At 53.3% G+C, this 14,942-nt stretch overlaps 1 protein-coding gene across 1 annotated transcript; it reads right to left on the bottom strand.

Annotated features, from left to right (window-relative positions):
- Positions 1-3,134: 3,134 nt before the first annotated feature.
- Positions 3,135-14,319, bottom strand: LOC100734727 (sulfotransferase 1C1). The gene is made up of 8 exons (XM_003471612.4): positions 14,191-14,319; positions 11,256-11,447; positions 10,754-10,882; positions 9,985-10,082; positions 5,751-5,877; positions 4,883-4,977; positions 3,710-3,890; positions 3,135-3,483 (listed from the first exon to the last, which is right to left on the bottom strand). Exons 2-8 carry the CDS (start codon positions 11,425-11,427, stop codon positions 3,371-3,373), a joined length of 915 nt encoding a protein of 304 aa, XP_003471660.1. The 5' UTR covers positions 11,428-11,447; positions 14,191-14,319; the 3' UTR covers positions 3,135-3,370.
- Positions 14,320-14,942: the final 623 nt, after the last annotated feature.

Consider the following 14,942-nt stretch of genomic DNA (forward strand, 5'->3'; position numbering starts at 1 on the left):
CTAACGCAGAGACATGGAGGACTGTGGGCCACATCAACAAACTCTACTATCCCCGAGCACCAAGCAAGGAAGCACTGGATTCTGTGGGTTGCTGACAGACTCTGTGACACACACCAGAGACAAAGCTGAAGCCTGAAAGCTCCCATCCCACCATGGTTTCTAGTCCTGAATGTGCCCAGGATCCCAGGTCCCCCTAGCTGCCCTGTCTCTGCCCCAGGTTCTGTGTGCCTCACCTGGCCCAGGTCCCAGCAGGATCTGTGCCCTGGGTGGGGACATCCTCTTCCCAAACCCCTCTGCTCTGGAAGAGAATGTGGGGCTGTTTCTTGGGTTCTGGTGGTTCCCACTTGTGTGGAGTGTGTTCTGGGGTAGGAGAGGACACACAGCAAGGGCAGAGCAGGCAGATTGGCCCCCACGCTGCCTCTGCTCTCCCAGGCCTGACACTGTTGTTCCCTGAGTGGGCCTAGACATTGCTGAGTGCTGGTTCTTCATGGGAGACTGGGGTGTCTCTGACCTCACTGGGATTTGGAGCAGGAGCTGTGCTGCAGAGCTCTGTCTGATGTCACCATCCTCACACTATGCCCCTCTCACCCCAGGATCCTTCTCTCTCTGGACCTGGGTAGCATACTCACAGCCCTGTCCTCCATTTGGAGGCTTTGAGAGCACAAGTCCAAGAGGGGCAGTGCCCTGGACAGCTCTCAGGGACAGCCTGGCAGGGATTGGACACTTGTGCCTGCTGCCAGGTGCCTCCCAGCTACCAAGACCCACCTAACCCAGGGCTTACCGTGTGCATGGCTGCTGAGCCCTGTCCTGCTCAGCTTTGCCTGGTGATGCTCTCCTGGCTATGCCTGTGAAGTCCTCCTGCCTTGTCACCTGGGACGGCACTGGAGTGCAGAGGGCCACACTGAGGCACATAACATCCTGGGAAATTCCACTGCATTTCTTTTGGCCTGCCTGGTCCATTGTACTCTGAGGTCCTGTCCTTCTCACTGTTGACTCCAGGGTCAGGGATGCTCTGGTGCCTCACAGGGTGACGGTGCTACAAACTCAGGGTTTTCTCCCTGCTGCTGAGTCAGCTCGACTCTCCGGCTGTGCTCAAGCATAGGCCTGAGCAGAGCAGTGCAGTCCAGAGGCTCATAGGAATGGCCAGCAAGGAGCACTGTTCACAGCCACTCATGGCCCATCTCCACTCTCAGGTTGGCTGCAGCCCTGCTCTGGGCAGCACCTCGGGACTGAGCCCTGCCCACGTGTCCAACACGGCCACGACCATCATGGTGGTGTGCACCACTTCCCTGTCCTGCATATTGCTTCCTGGGGGCGATTCCAGCACCAGGAGCTTGGGCTCTGGGGACCCCAGCAGCTACAGAAGAGGCAGGCCCCTTGTGGTACATGGTGGTACATAGGCTCCTGGCTAGCAGGGCTCTTCAGCAGGAGGGGTGAGAAGGCAGGAGGTTCTTAGAAGTTCGCACTTCCTGGACTTGCCCAGGACCCTCTGCTTGCACAGTAGGTCGCTGCAGAGTGTCCCTCCACACACAGGACCTTGCATGAGCCCCGCCTGGGCATTTCAGGAGCCGAGCCATCTGGCACCCTCCTCAGACAGTGAGGAGAAACTTTGGTGCTATGTTCTCTGGCCTAATCCTGCTCCATGCCCAGGCTGGGTCTCCTCACTTTCTCCCCAGTGGGACACAGATGTCAGGTTAATGAAGGCCACCCTGGGCAGGTGGAGATTTCAGGAAAGCACTAAAACCCAGATGTCTGCTTGGCAGGATGCCAGGGGCTTGGTGTGGATATCTTCCATGGGTATGTGTTCACAGACCTGCATGTGGCTGGTGCTGTGACCCCGAGAAAGTGTGTGGCCTGGGTCCTCACAGATGACACAGGCAGAGAGACCTGGGAGCAGAAGCTTTCCCAGGGGCTCAAGCCTATTTTCAAAAACTGCAGAGCCTCCTTGCTTTGTTTCTGGGCAGGATGGCAGAGGCCACGGTTAATCAGCAGGGTACAGGTTCAGGAGGGAGCAGGTATGGGCCCCCAAAGAACAGTGCGGCTTCCGGGTGGCCCCGCCATGAGTTGACTCTTGGTGTGGGGCACTAGAAGACTTTACCACTTAATGTGCTGGTCCAGCTGGCACCCCATAGCCACCCCGTGGCCGGGTTGATTGCTGTGTGCTCCGTGACCTGCATCTTAGGATGAACAGAACAGGCCGAAGGCTGTGTTTGGGATGGGGAGATAATCATCTGTGTGCCTTAGTGTTGCACAAGTCCCCCTCCCCGCAGTGCGCCTTTCCTGACATTTCTTTAAAGCAAAGCTCTGTTTTTTCCAAAATTTGTTAAATGACAGCAGACAGTAACTTAACATAGCTTTCACTAGGAGGCCAAGGAAAGGACCAATGGATGGCACATGCTGCTGACCAGTTTGACATGCTGACAAGTTTGCTGTGGGTCCTGTTGTGAAACAAGGTGTAAAAAAGTCTGATGTTGCCTGAATTCCATGAAACAGGAGACAGGCCAAGACCACGCCCGTTGCAGTGTCAGCCTCTGGGTGTCTGTTCCTGGATGTCTGTCCCTGAGAATCTGTCCCTGGGTGTCTGTCTGTGGGTGCCACTGGCCTCACCTCTCACCATTGGTCTTTTGTTACTGGCAGCCAGCACCTGTCCTTTGGCTGTGCTGCCTGAACCTCTCTCTGCCCTGTCCTGACTCAGCCTGCCTTAGTGTGCCGTGCTAGCACTCAGTAAGCATGCTTTGCCACTCCGCTTTGTCTGTGGACCCCCTTTCGGATCTTCTCGGGGGTCCCAGGAGCTGATGTCCAGAACAGCACAGATGGTCCCTGATCAGTGCTAAGGCTGAGGAATGTTCAACAGCCTGAGTGTGGGTCCTGCCCCTTCCTGTGTGGATCGAGGAGGCCCTTACCTGGTGAGGGTCATGGACCTGAGACCTCCTGGCCTCGGGACCAAGCTTTATGCCTGTTCAGGGCCTCTGTGCTGCTGAGGTCAGCTGAGTGTGTCCAGGGTGAAGTTCCACTGTCCTGCACCTCTCTTACAATGCTGCCCTATATCTGAGCTCTGGGTGAAAATTACTCCTTTCTCTTTCCCTGAGGTTCACCTTGGAGAGACCAGAGAATTCTGGAGGAGCAGTGGAGCTGATCTTTGTTTATTTTGCCTGAGTTGGGCAGGCACAGGGTCCACAGGGCTGACCTCTAACTCAGCCAGGAACGTCTCCCTAAGGCTGGTCATGTGGGGAGGAACATGGCACAGAGGCTTAGCACCTAGGGAAGACGGCTCAGGATGGGGGGAGGGGTCTGTCCAGAGTCTTCCGGACTACAGGCTCAAGTGAGTGGAATCTAGAGGCCCAGGGCTGGCCTGCCCTGATGTAGGCCCTCAGACTTCTGTGCGGAATGTCAGGGTGCTCCCTGCCATCTTCTTCCTGTAGTCCTTATCAAAGGCTTCACTCTGGGCCACAGTGAAGTGGTTCTTCCAGTCCCCGGGCATCCCTGAAGCAAGACAAGACTCAGTGTGCTGCAGAGCCCCATGAGGGGTGGGCGTGCACCCTGGGAACTAGCAGGGATGGAGGATGACTAGGAGGAGCAGGGCCAAAGGGAGGAAACAGGAGGGCCTCTGAAAAGTGCACAGAAGTGATGTCAACAAGAATCAGCTGAAGGGTGTGGAGTGCCCCCAGGACCCCGAGGATGCTTGGCGCTCAGGATGCCAAGGCCTTACCTTTCCTCATGAAAGGGGAGATGGAGTGGTCCATGATGCTGGAGGGCAGAGTGGTGTAGTTGGCCATTGGGTTGTGCTTCATCACCTGGAAGGAAGTGTGGTAGACGATCTTGTCCAGGACTTCCTCGGTGACCTCTTTCTCCAGGAACTTCAGGATCTTCCGGATTTCCCTCTTTGGGTCCTGTGTGTGGAACAGTTACAGGAAACAAGAATTTGGGTCTCCCTTCAGGGAGGATGTTCATTTTGGGGATGGACAAGCTAAGGGACAATTCAAGCATGGTCAGCAAACATTTCCCAAGAGGTCCCACTGTGAGGCACTGCGCTGCCTGGATACCATAGAAGCTGAAGACCAGGGCTGTTCCTGCCACCAGAGGAGCCCTGTGGGTCCCTGCTGAGCCAGTCCCTGCTTCCTGCCACCAGAGAGAGCTGCGGATCTGGGAAAGGGCCTCTGGGAGGCCAGGGAAAGTAAGGCAGTATTGGTCAGCGGGACAAACTCATATCTGCACGGTCAGAAGTGGCAAAAAATTGTCTCTGATCCTCACAGAAGACCAATAGGAGAATGACTGGAAATAACAGTCTTTGCTTTTTTCTGATAAGAGACACAGAAAGGCAAGGTGAGAAGCTTTCCATTCCATTTCAGGGTCCCTCAGTGTTGGCTCAGGAGGTACCTTTGTAATCTGGAGCAACACAGAGATCTGCTGCATGGGATCTTGGAGGATAGATCTGGGGTGCCATTCTCCCAGGGCCAGGAGGAGGGATCCACTCTGGGTACCTGAGGGTGGGGACCGGTGTTTTTTCGGCCTAAGCTCCATGAGTTAGGGTGCTCTGGACGTGGATGAGGGGCATGGACCCTGAGTGTCTCCAGCACAGCTTGAGCAGTAGGATTGCAGGGCTCTGTGAGGTAACCTCCAGAGAGAGACTCCATGCCATCTCTCAGGCAGAGAGACAAGGCTCCTGGTATCCCACAGGTTGGCCTGCCAATGTGGGCTGGGATTTCTCTGGGGAAGGAGGATGCCTGGGAAGTGTGGAAGGCTGGAGGAGGGACAGAGTTCCTGGGGGCAACACTGAGCTGGAAAGAGGGAGGGAGCGTTCGGCTCGGGGCAGGCTGCAGTGGGGGCTTGGTTGGGATTTCACCCTGGATGGGGAGCTTCTGAGGGAGCTGCACAGTCTCACCTCCTTCATGTCCTCGTAGAAGAGGTAGAGGATGCGGTGCTTGTCCTTCTGGTCCCACCACCCCTGCACATGGTCGTACCAGGAGCCCCACAGCACTGTGGGAGACAGGTGGTGTCAGGGCAGCTAGAAACTGGCAGCAGGAGCACAGCTGTCTCAGATAGAGAGGGTGTCAGTAAGAGATCATAGCAGGGCTCTCACTGGAGAAACCCCAGCTGGTTTTTTCTCCCCCAGTATTTAGAATGCTGATCCTAAGATTCTAGATTCCTTGGATGTGTCTGTCCTGAACCTCCTCCTTCCTGAGAGACTGCCTCTCGGCTCAGGCAGAATCATCGTTTTCCAAGGCTGCTCAGTGCATAGATCCCTGGCAGGAAGTGGGTGTTTGCTGGCCGGGTGATTTGGGAAAGTCTCACTGTAGACACCTGCAGCGCCCAGGCCTGTGGCCAGGGCTGGGGTGGAAGTGTAGGGAAAGGTGCTCCCAGCAGTGACCCAACATGCCCACGGCTGCCAGCTGACTTTCACACTGTCACTGGGCTGCCCTGACTCTGCATATGGTTGGGGTTGGTGTGTTAGGGGAAAGAGGAGTGCAGGGATAGAGACTAGTGTCACCTCTGGTTTCACTGGGGGCTTGTGATCATGACTCTGGTTGAAGTGGAGTGGTCCTCTCCTGTCTCCGGCTTCTGGGGCTCCCCCAGAAGCCCTATCAGCCCTCGTTTGTCCCTTAAACTCTGCCCATGCAGTTGTCCCAGATGACAGCAGTGTGTCACCTGCAGGACAGTGGGGTCTCGGTGGGCCCAGTCATAAAGTGGACACGTTCTCTCCTGATGTCAGGAGATGATGAGAAATACAGGCCTCGCTTCCTTTCACTTGCCTTTTCCAGCCTTGAAGGCTTCAATGTACTCCTCCCAAGTGCCAGGGTCAGGCACCATCTTGTTCATCCTGGAGAAATGGTAGTAGGACACCAGGCAGTCCTTGGCATTTCTAGCCACATAGATGATCTGTAGCCAGCCAGCAAAGACAGAAACAAACAGAGACATCATGGGTCAGGGTTTTCAGGGAGCCTTTTGTAGAGTTTAGACTAGTCTACTTGCTGCATGACAGAATATGGGGGTGCTTTTAGCCCCTGGGGGCCCAGGGACAGCTCTGGGTCACAGCTGTGTGCTCAGCATGATCACTGCTTTCTGTCCTGAAAGTGTCCTGGTTTGCATGAACACAGCTCTTGCCCCAGGTGTGCTCAACAAAACACCGTGTACCAGGGTCTCAGAGCAACAGCATCTGCATCCTGTAGTTAATTCCTGAGGCTGGCAGGATGCGACCAAGGTTTCCATGAGTGTGGCCTGTGGTGAGGGCTGCTTCCTGTACATGGATGGTGGATCTCACTCAGGAGCTTGTTCTGAACTGCTCTGTGGCCCCTACTTCCTGTACTGTACCTGGTGGCCTGTTCTTGCTTCTCCTGAAGTTCTCTAGCCAAGCTTTATTGTCTCTCACACTTTCTATGCAGACTATCTCCTCATGAGAACTTTTAATTTTACTTATGAAATCATCTTTTTCCTCTACAAGAGAACTTATCTTGGCTTCTAATTCTTGTACCATCATGTTTCTTTGACTAGACCAAGTAAGTACAGTTCATTCTTTTCTTGAAGGCTCTTCACGGTATTTTTAAGTTGTGACACTAACTCTTGTTGATGTAGCAACTTTTCATTTTCTCCCTGGAGAAGATTCACAGTTTCTAGAAGAGCATCCTTTTCATTATATGCAGTCCTTAGCCTCTGCTGAAGTTCACGCACATCAGATGCTTGCTGTTGCTTCATTGATTCAAACTCTTGACTTATTTTTCCAGCAGATTCTCCTGTCTGTAAAATTTTCGTAATTTCTCGCAAACTCTCATAATTTAATATTGCTTCTTGCTTTTCTTGTTGAAGGTTTTCACACTGTTCCTTAAGACCCTGTATTTCAAACATTAATGCTAATTTTTCTTTTTCGGAACCTGACAAAAATGTCTCATTTAGTTCTGATACTTCTTTTTGATGTTTTTCCTTGAGATTTTGTACTTCCTTTTTATGTTGTTCTATAGCACAACGAAACTGTTTATTTAAATCTTCCAGCTCATATTTTAATTTTTCTATTACACAGCCCTGCTCTTCTTTAGCTAGTAACAGTTCATTAATTTTAAATTCCAAGTCTTCTTGTTCATGAAAAAACTCATCCTTTATATGCTGTGCATCCATTTCAAGTTTTAATTTAAGATTATTCATGTAAGTTACCTCATCTTTTAAAATACTATGTTGAGACTCCAGTTCTTTTAAGGAATCCTGTAAGTATTTGGTTTTTTCATTTACTATCTGTTCCACAAAAGTATCTTTCTGTAAGAGGACAGGACCCACAGGAAGGTCTGGGTTTGCATCTGACATGGCTTTCCTTAGGGTTTTCTTGCCCCAGGCCTGCTCAACAAAACACCGTGTACCAGGGTCTCAGAGCAACAGCATCTGCATCCTGTAGTTAATTCCTGAGGCTGGCAGGATGAGACCAAAGTTTCCGCGAGGGTGGCCTGTGGTGAGGGCTGCTTTCTGTACATGAGTGGCGGATCTCACTCAGGAACCTGCTCTGAATTGCTCAACCTCCACAGCCCCTACCTCCTGCTGTGTGGAGTCAGTGTATGGGGGCACCACATTCAGACCCTGGGTCATGGGATAATTCAGCCTGAGAAACAGCCAGTCCCAGATCTGCTGAGCAAGGAGTCCTGGGCTAAGAGGAGCCCAAGGGGCAATAAGTTCCCCTGTGTCATACCAGGAGCTGACCTCAGCTTTCCGGGGATCACGCTGCTACTGTGCATTGGCTGACGGGGTTTCAGCCCAGGCAGTGCTGAGTTCCTGTGGGACTGTAGGGGTGGGGTTTTTTCCCTGAGAAGTCTGTGGAGGACTGATGAAGAACAGTGGACTTAGCCTCATTCCTGCTGCCACTTCCCTGGGGATCCTGAGGGAAGGGTGCATGCTCACTGCAAAGCTGCAGTCTTAGGTCCAGGTTGCTGTTGTTGGCCCCCGGGTAAGGTGTGGTCTCCAGGTGGGTTTCTGGTGGGCACAGTGGATCTCCAGAAGGCAGGACATAGAGGGAGATCCCTGGGTCACCAGGTAAGGGCCCCGAGGGACTGCAAGACCTGGCTGTGCCTTCCCTCTCCCTGCCATGAGAGGCCAAATGAAGGCGACTTCAGAATCCTGAGCCCACAGGAGCCTATCTGACTTCAGGTGCCCAGGTCAGGGCTTTGCTGGCTGCTTTGGTTTTCTCCTGTGTCTCATGCATCTCCGGGGTGTTTCCTCTCAGTGAGTAGCCACATCTCCTGCTTCCCGAGGAGCATGCCCACCGCGCACCACTCAGCTCAGCATGGTTCTGTGTCTCTGCCCCTCCTCGAGCTGGATTTCCATCCCAAGTTAGAGAAAGCAGCTAGCAGCCCAGGAAGCATGCAGCAATGGCTGTGTCATCATTCCATGTAAGTGTGTTGTGTGTGACATTTCCTAATGCTTATTAGCGCCTTGCTTTCAAGGTCTGGGTCACTGGAAATAGAAGCCTGGGAACCGATCAACACAGACACGGGTACACTGTGGTGTGGACTGTGCTGGCTGGAAGTTTCCTTGGAGTCTGTTGATCTGTGTCAGCCTCCACCCTCTGCTCTGACAAGGACAATGAATTTCGTGGCTTAGCACAATGCAGGTCTGCCGTCTTGCATTTCCGGAGGCTGCTTCAGCTGGGTCTTCTTGGAGGCCCTGGAGGATGCTTATTTCTTTCTTTTTCTTTTTTTTTTTTTTTTTTTTTTTGTCTTTTTCACTTTTCATCGGTACCAGGGATCGAACTCACGACTGCCTGCTTGCAAAGCAGGGGCTTATGCCACTGAGCTAAATCCCCAGCCCTTGAGGATGCTTATTTCTACGTAACCTTGGGCCTCTGAAGTCTCTTGCGATCTCCAGCTCCTGATCCACCCTTTGATCATTGCTCTAAGCTCACGCCAACTCCTCCCCTCAGTGGCGATCCTGCATTTGCCTCATTCCTTCTGGTGAAGACCCTTAGGGTGGCTACAGCCCGGGCAACCTGGGACAATTGTCCATCCTGAGGCCCTCACTGTGGTCACTCTCTGCAGGCTGTGGCTTGGGAGTGAGATTTAGGGCTTGGTTGATCAGCAAATGGACACGTCTCAGCACCAGGTTGGGCACCGTGAGCCAGCAAAACATGGAGAATCAGCTCAGCTGTCTCATGTGACTTCCTACTCGCAGAACCTACAAGCTCAGTGGACAAAGGCAGGCGCTGCCACTGGGGTTCACATTCCCCAGAGGATTCGATTTACCACCAGAAGGTATCAGGGTGAAGGTCTGACATGGGGCTCTGTGCTCTTTCTTCTCTGGTCTCAGGCCCTCTTCACTTTGCCCCATATCCCCTCACGGGTGCCCCACATAAGCCTCCCTGTCCTCCTGGTCCTGCTTCTTTGGGGACCCAAATTAAGACACCAATCTTGCCTAGGAAACCCCTGTTTACCAGTCAGCTTTGTTTAACTGGGACAAATTACACAACACCCACAGCTGCCAAGAGGAGGGGTTTATTTGGCGCATGGATTTAGGGATTCCATTCATGGTTGGTTGGCTCCAAGGCTGGGGCATCCTAGTAGACAGAGGGATGCACTAGGACAGAGCTGCTAACTTCCTGGCAGCCGGAGAGCAGAGTGGGGAAGAGCACAGAGAGGAAGAGGCAGGGACCATGCACGCCCCAGCATCACAGATCTAGGACCCATCCAGGCACCCTGAGCTGGGCTTCTCTAGTCCCTGGTTTCTCCCCAGCCAGTCAGATGAATCCTGGCCATTGCACTTGCTTCCTGTCATGCAACAGCCATTCTGAAGGTGGTGTAGTTGGCAGATGATCAGAATAATTTTCCTGGCCTCCCATTGTGTTCCTAGGCTCATGTTCCAAAGGGAGAGGAACAGGTGTGTGGGCTCACAGGTGACATCGCCAGGTACCCTGGGTACCACTGCTGGTTTCCTCCTCATCCTTGCCTGATGCGACTCAGGTGGGGACCCTCTCTGGCCTGCTGCGGATGTGGGTCTTGGAGATCTGGGCCCCCTTACCTTGCAGTTTTCCTTCCAGAAGGAGGGTGGCAGCAGCTGTACAGGCAAGTGCGTCTTCAGCGTCCTGGGTGATGGCATTGCATTGGCCAGGTCTAGACCTGGGAGGAAGGTTACTCAGAGACGTGTACCCCACAGCAGCAGCCTCCAACAAGGACTTGAGTCATTTCAGGGCCTACACATGACCCTTCCAAAACAGTCATAGGGGCTGGAGGTTCAGCTCAGTGGCAGAAGTGCCTGCAAGCTTGAGATCATGAGTTCAATCCTCCACCCCCTTCCCCCAACAACAACAACAACAACAACAACAAAACACAGCGTCAGTGCAGTGTGCTGACCTAGGATCTGTGTGCAGTGCGGGGTGGCAGTGTGGTGCCCGTGTGGTGCCCTGGGACCCCTGTGCATTGTGGGCTGCCGGGGTGAGCACAGTCACCAGCGCTTCACCTCTGTGAGCATGAATGGCTCCACCTCACCATGTCGGGATTCTGAAGTCCTTAATTTCATCACAGGTCACAGGGAGGGACTGTAATGACTTTACCCCCAGGGTCTCAGAAAACAGAGGCCTGGAAAATGCTCCTATCCCCTAAGGTACATTCAGGCCTCTCTCAAGCACCAGGGTCATGTATGGTGTCTGTCCCGTGCCATTGCATCCTGTGTTTCAGGAACAGCACTTGGGTGCCTTTGGGCTGCTCATCTGGGCCCAGGCTGCTGTCATCACCTCCCACCCGTCCAAGAGAGGCTTACTGAAGCCTGCCAAGCTTCTTCTGTCACTCACCTGACTTGAGGGGTGGGGGCAACGTCCACTCAATGAATGGGTGCCGGTCGTAGGTGTTGGCCCGCTGGCACTTCAGTTCATCCCCATCGTGCTGGATCATGTCCACAATCTCCTGAGTCCAGGTCGTGCCTAGAAGGGCCGGGACAGACTTGCTCCTCATGCTCACTTACCCATGGCTCATTTACATGTGCAGGGCTGGACAGGAAGTCACACCCTCCTGGTGGCTCCCAGGTTGGGTGGACGGGCACCTGTACATGAGTACAGTCCCTTTGCTGGCAGTAGGTGCAAAAGTGCTCTGCTTATAGCCGAAAACAGCTGTGCTCTGCTTATAGCTGAGATTCTGCCCCTGTCAGATGTGTCTTGACTGACTATGGGTTAGACAGTCTGGCTGTTGTTCTCTCCAGGCCCAGCCATACTGGAACCCACGTTACTCATGTGAGGGGTTGTACTGGGCATCACTGCTGCCACAGCAAGGTGCCCTGGTGCAGGGCCTCACACCCACCTGCCTTTGCATAGGTTGCGATGAGGAGATCATCAGGCTTGGCCTGGAAGCTCCAGATTTGGTCCCACTTGTCACTGATCAGCTTGGTCATGAGGATGCCATTCACCTCCTTGGTTTCCGGCTGTAGGTATTTTCCCTCTAGTTGGAGGTCTTCCATTTTCTCCAAGGACATCGTGGTGGTTCTGGTGGATTCTTAGAGAGAGGGGAAGTGGTATCTTTGGGAGAGCAGAAGTCACTCCCTCAGGTGGCGACTCCTTGAGGGGCCTGAGAAACACACAGGACCATTCTGGTTCTAATGCTGATTCCTGGGAGAAGTGAGGCTGGGATTTAAACCCTCCACTGGCCTTTTTTGAGGATAGAGGTGCCAAGCACCTGTCCCTGAGGACTAGCCCTGAGTCTGTGTCTGTCAAGTCTCCTGCTGAGTGACAGCTGGGTCCCCAGTATTCCCCTCGGGGACCCAGGAGAGGCTGCATGGGCTGCAGGGACTGAGGAACCCACTGTCTTTCTCAGACCTTTTATAACAAAACTTTATTTCCTCTGAGATTTTAAAAATGTTTTTGTCTTAAATTTCAAGGGACAATAAAAGTAAAACATTTCAGAGAAACTATAGAACCTGTTGAATGGCAGCAGCAGATTCAGGGTGTCTGCCATAGCCCTAGGAGTGTCAGCGCTTCTCACCAGGTGCCTTGGGGGAGGCCACCCGGATGGGGTTCTGACTTGGTTCCTGGAGAGCAGGGCTGCCAGCTCTGTGCTGCAGAGAAATGGCCCACACCGCTGTGAGCCTGGACTATTCTGGAGAACCCAGTCACAGGACTTGAAGGCCACCCTGAGGATGGGGCATGGGCCAAGACCACAAGCTGGGTGGCCCGTGCAAGCAGTGCTGACTGTAGGCAGCAGAAGACAGCAGGGTGACCTTGATCCAGGGACATTTCTAGCTCAGCAGAGACTAGAGAGGAGCAACCGAAGGCTGGGTGAGAAGGTAGACTGGGTTCTGGGCTGGGACATCTGGAGAGACCCTGGGGTGCTGAGATCCCCGACCCAGCACCGTGGTGCCCCTGTCAGAGGACGCAAGCTGTCCTGATGGTCACTGTGGTAGCACTCCAGATGCACTCTGTGTCATCGACTGACCACAGAGCCAGAGCGGAAGAGGACTTTCCTTTAGTCAGCAGCTCAGTCCCTGTAGGGCCCTACTGTGTCTTGCTCTTCCTGTGCCTTTTGCACCTGTGGAATTCAACTGGCTGTGCCAGGGCTGCTGGCCGCCTTTCCTCTGTCCCCCTGGCTGTGTTTTTAGAGGAGTGTCAGTGGAGTTGAGGAACTTGTTGGTGTTTGTCTGGGGACAGTTTAAAGTAATCCGATCAGACTGGATATTTCTTAATCCATTGTTTTTGGCTTAAGTAAAAATTCTCTTTTATTCTATGACCTGGCAGAAAGGGCCTGACTGAATATATGTCTTAAGCTTTTTAAAATTCTTATGCATGGTCATAAAACATTAACTAAAAAATCCTTCTTTAGAAGTGAATTTCAACACAGGAAGTTGAGAGAGTGCTTTGGTGGTGTAGTACAGCAATGAGACTCTGAGAATCTCTCGGCAAGGTGGGCACAGCTGGATCCAGTCCTGACCCAAGGCTGCCCGTGCTGTTCTGGGGTGCTGCAATGTTGTGTCTGAGCTTTCCATCAGTGCTAAGTGGCTCTGAACCTGTGGAATCTCCTGGCCCTCCTTCACGGACCTAGCCAGTGGAATCTCCCTGTGGGAAGAAGGAATTAGGCTGGGCAGGCTATGGCCCTGTGATGCATAGGGTGCCAGCCCACCCACAGCAGCCAGAGGTCCCAGTTCCTCAGGATCTTCTAGTTTCACGGATCAAATCTGAGGCTCTCCCTAGGAACCAGCATGCTGGGCTCCCTGCAGATGTGAGGTTCAGGCTGCTTGGACACGACACCTCCTTGATGGGCCAGGGAAGCCTCTCATTGCCGAATCCAGCTCTGCACTGGGTCCCCACACACTTCCACTAGCCCTTGATGCCAGCTGGGCATCCAAGGTCAAACCAGATGCAGCAACTCCATGGGTGACTGTGGTCTCTGGGCCCTATCCTTCTTCACCCTGGGTGCCCCTGTTTTGCAGTACTGGTACTGCTGAGGTCCAGCAACTGATGGTACAGTACAGCCCTTAGCTCTGCCAGACTGGGGCACATAACCATACTGACCGGTCTCTGGGGAGCAAGTGACACTTTCTGGAACTTCTAGACCGGGGCACTCTGAGATGCCTGGACTTCAGAGGAGCCAACTCTGCCTCAGGTATGCCCCTTAGTGTTTCAGCATGGGGCTAGGTCACCCAGTGCCCAGGTCCCCTGTGAGCACTGCCATCGTCCTGACCCCTGTGTAGTCACCTTCCCCACTTGGGAAGGGCTGTGGGACCTGCCTGTGAATCCAGACTGTCACACGGGGCTGTGTTGGCCCAAGCCCTTCTGAGTATGCTGAGAGTGAGAAAGAAGCCTCTGTGGCTGGAGGAAGGGGCAGGAGGATGTGTGAGCCCTGCCCTGCGGACCTGGCTGTCTCTGTGCCTGCTGTTGGCCAGCACTCCATCTCTGGGGTGCCCTGTGATTGGGCAGCAGAAGGTGGTTCAGGGTGATCCTTTGATCAGGTGTTGGCTGGGTGGCCTGGATACGTCCAGGGAAGCCTTCCTCGAGGAGGCCTGCACTAGCTGACAGTGGGACTTCAGTTTACTCTGGAGCAAAGATCCTGCGTCTAACCAGGCCACCATGGTACCTATGCAGAGGCCTTAGAAAATTGGGACCAAAGTCAGAGAAGCAGTCTCTCTCCTTCATATCTTTGTAAAACATATTTTTCTGTTCTTTTTCAGAAGCAGCCTCCCCTTTGCCACTCCTAAAACTGTGTATTCCTGTCAATGGGTTGGCTCGGGGCACCCAGCTGTACTCACCAGACTGTAACGGGGTCCAGGCCTGTCCCAGCTCTCTTCTGCTGGCTGTGGTGGCCTGGCTGTATGTGGATCCTTCCTTGGGGAGGCAGCAGACACTTGGAGGCTCTCTGTGTGGTAGTGAGGACCAGACCTGCTGGACTGGTCTCCTTTTAATCCTGTCCCTCCCTTGCAGGGCTAGGAGGGCAGCAGGGATCAGGCCACCAACCACATCAGAGTCTACAAGGGAGGGAAAGGAGGAGTGGTGAAGGCCCTGGACCCCAGCTCTGGTGACTTTGGGGCACAGCACACTCTGGCTCCAAATATTCTGTCCTATGACTTCCTGAGGATTTCTGAGTGGAAATGACAGGGCACATTGCTGTCCCCTCTGTACCAGCAGTGTAGGTCAATCAAAGATCAGAGGTGGTGAAGCCTCACACTCTGTCCTAACATTTTTCCAGGTGAGTAGAAGAGAAATGGTCTGCTGACCCTGGTTTATGCTGTACATAATATTCTGGAAGAATAAAAGCCAAGCGGGGAGGAGTGAAGATGGCAGCTAGATAACAACTGGCTACAGAAACTCCTTGAGATAGTCAACTTAGAATTCATCATAAGACAGAGTGGGGAGCCCCAACAGAGGGAGATGAATTCTCTTGTGCCAAAAAGTAGTTAATGTGACTTGCTGACTATCCAAGGTCCTGCTGCGAATGGCCAAATTCCCACCACGAATTGCCAGGGTCCCACCGTGATTTGCTGAGGTCCTGCCATGACTTGCC

The sequence above is a fragment of the Cavia porcellus genome, unplaced genomic scaffold (genome assembly GCF_034190915.1).
Source record: "Cavia porcellus strain 051 isolate PalLab524CR breed Dunkin Hartley unplaced genomic scaffold, mCavPor4.1 scaffold_18, whole genome shotgun sequence".
Taxonomy (NCBI): Eukaryota; Metazoa; Chordata; class Mammalia; order Rodentia; family Caviidae; genus Cavia; species Cavia porcellus.

What these genes read in the sequence shown, in the direction of transcription:
- LOC100734727 (XM_003471612.4), bottom strand. Translation starts at nt 11,427, where the DNA reads ATGTCCTTGGAGAAAATGGAAGACCTCCAACTAGAGGGAAAATACCTA. An exon ending in CGCAACCTATGCAAAGGCAG is followed by an intron (nt 10,883 to 11,255) that starts GTGGGTGTGAGG and finishes CGGCCCTTCTAG; the next exon opens with GCACGACCTGGACTCAGGAG. An exon ending in CTCCCCTTTCATGAGGAAAG is followed by an intron (nt 3,484 to 3,709) that starts GTAAGGCCTTGG and finishes GTCTTGCTTCAG; the next exon opens with GGATGCCCGGGGACTGGAAG.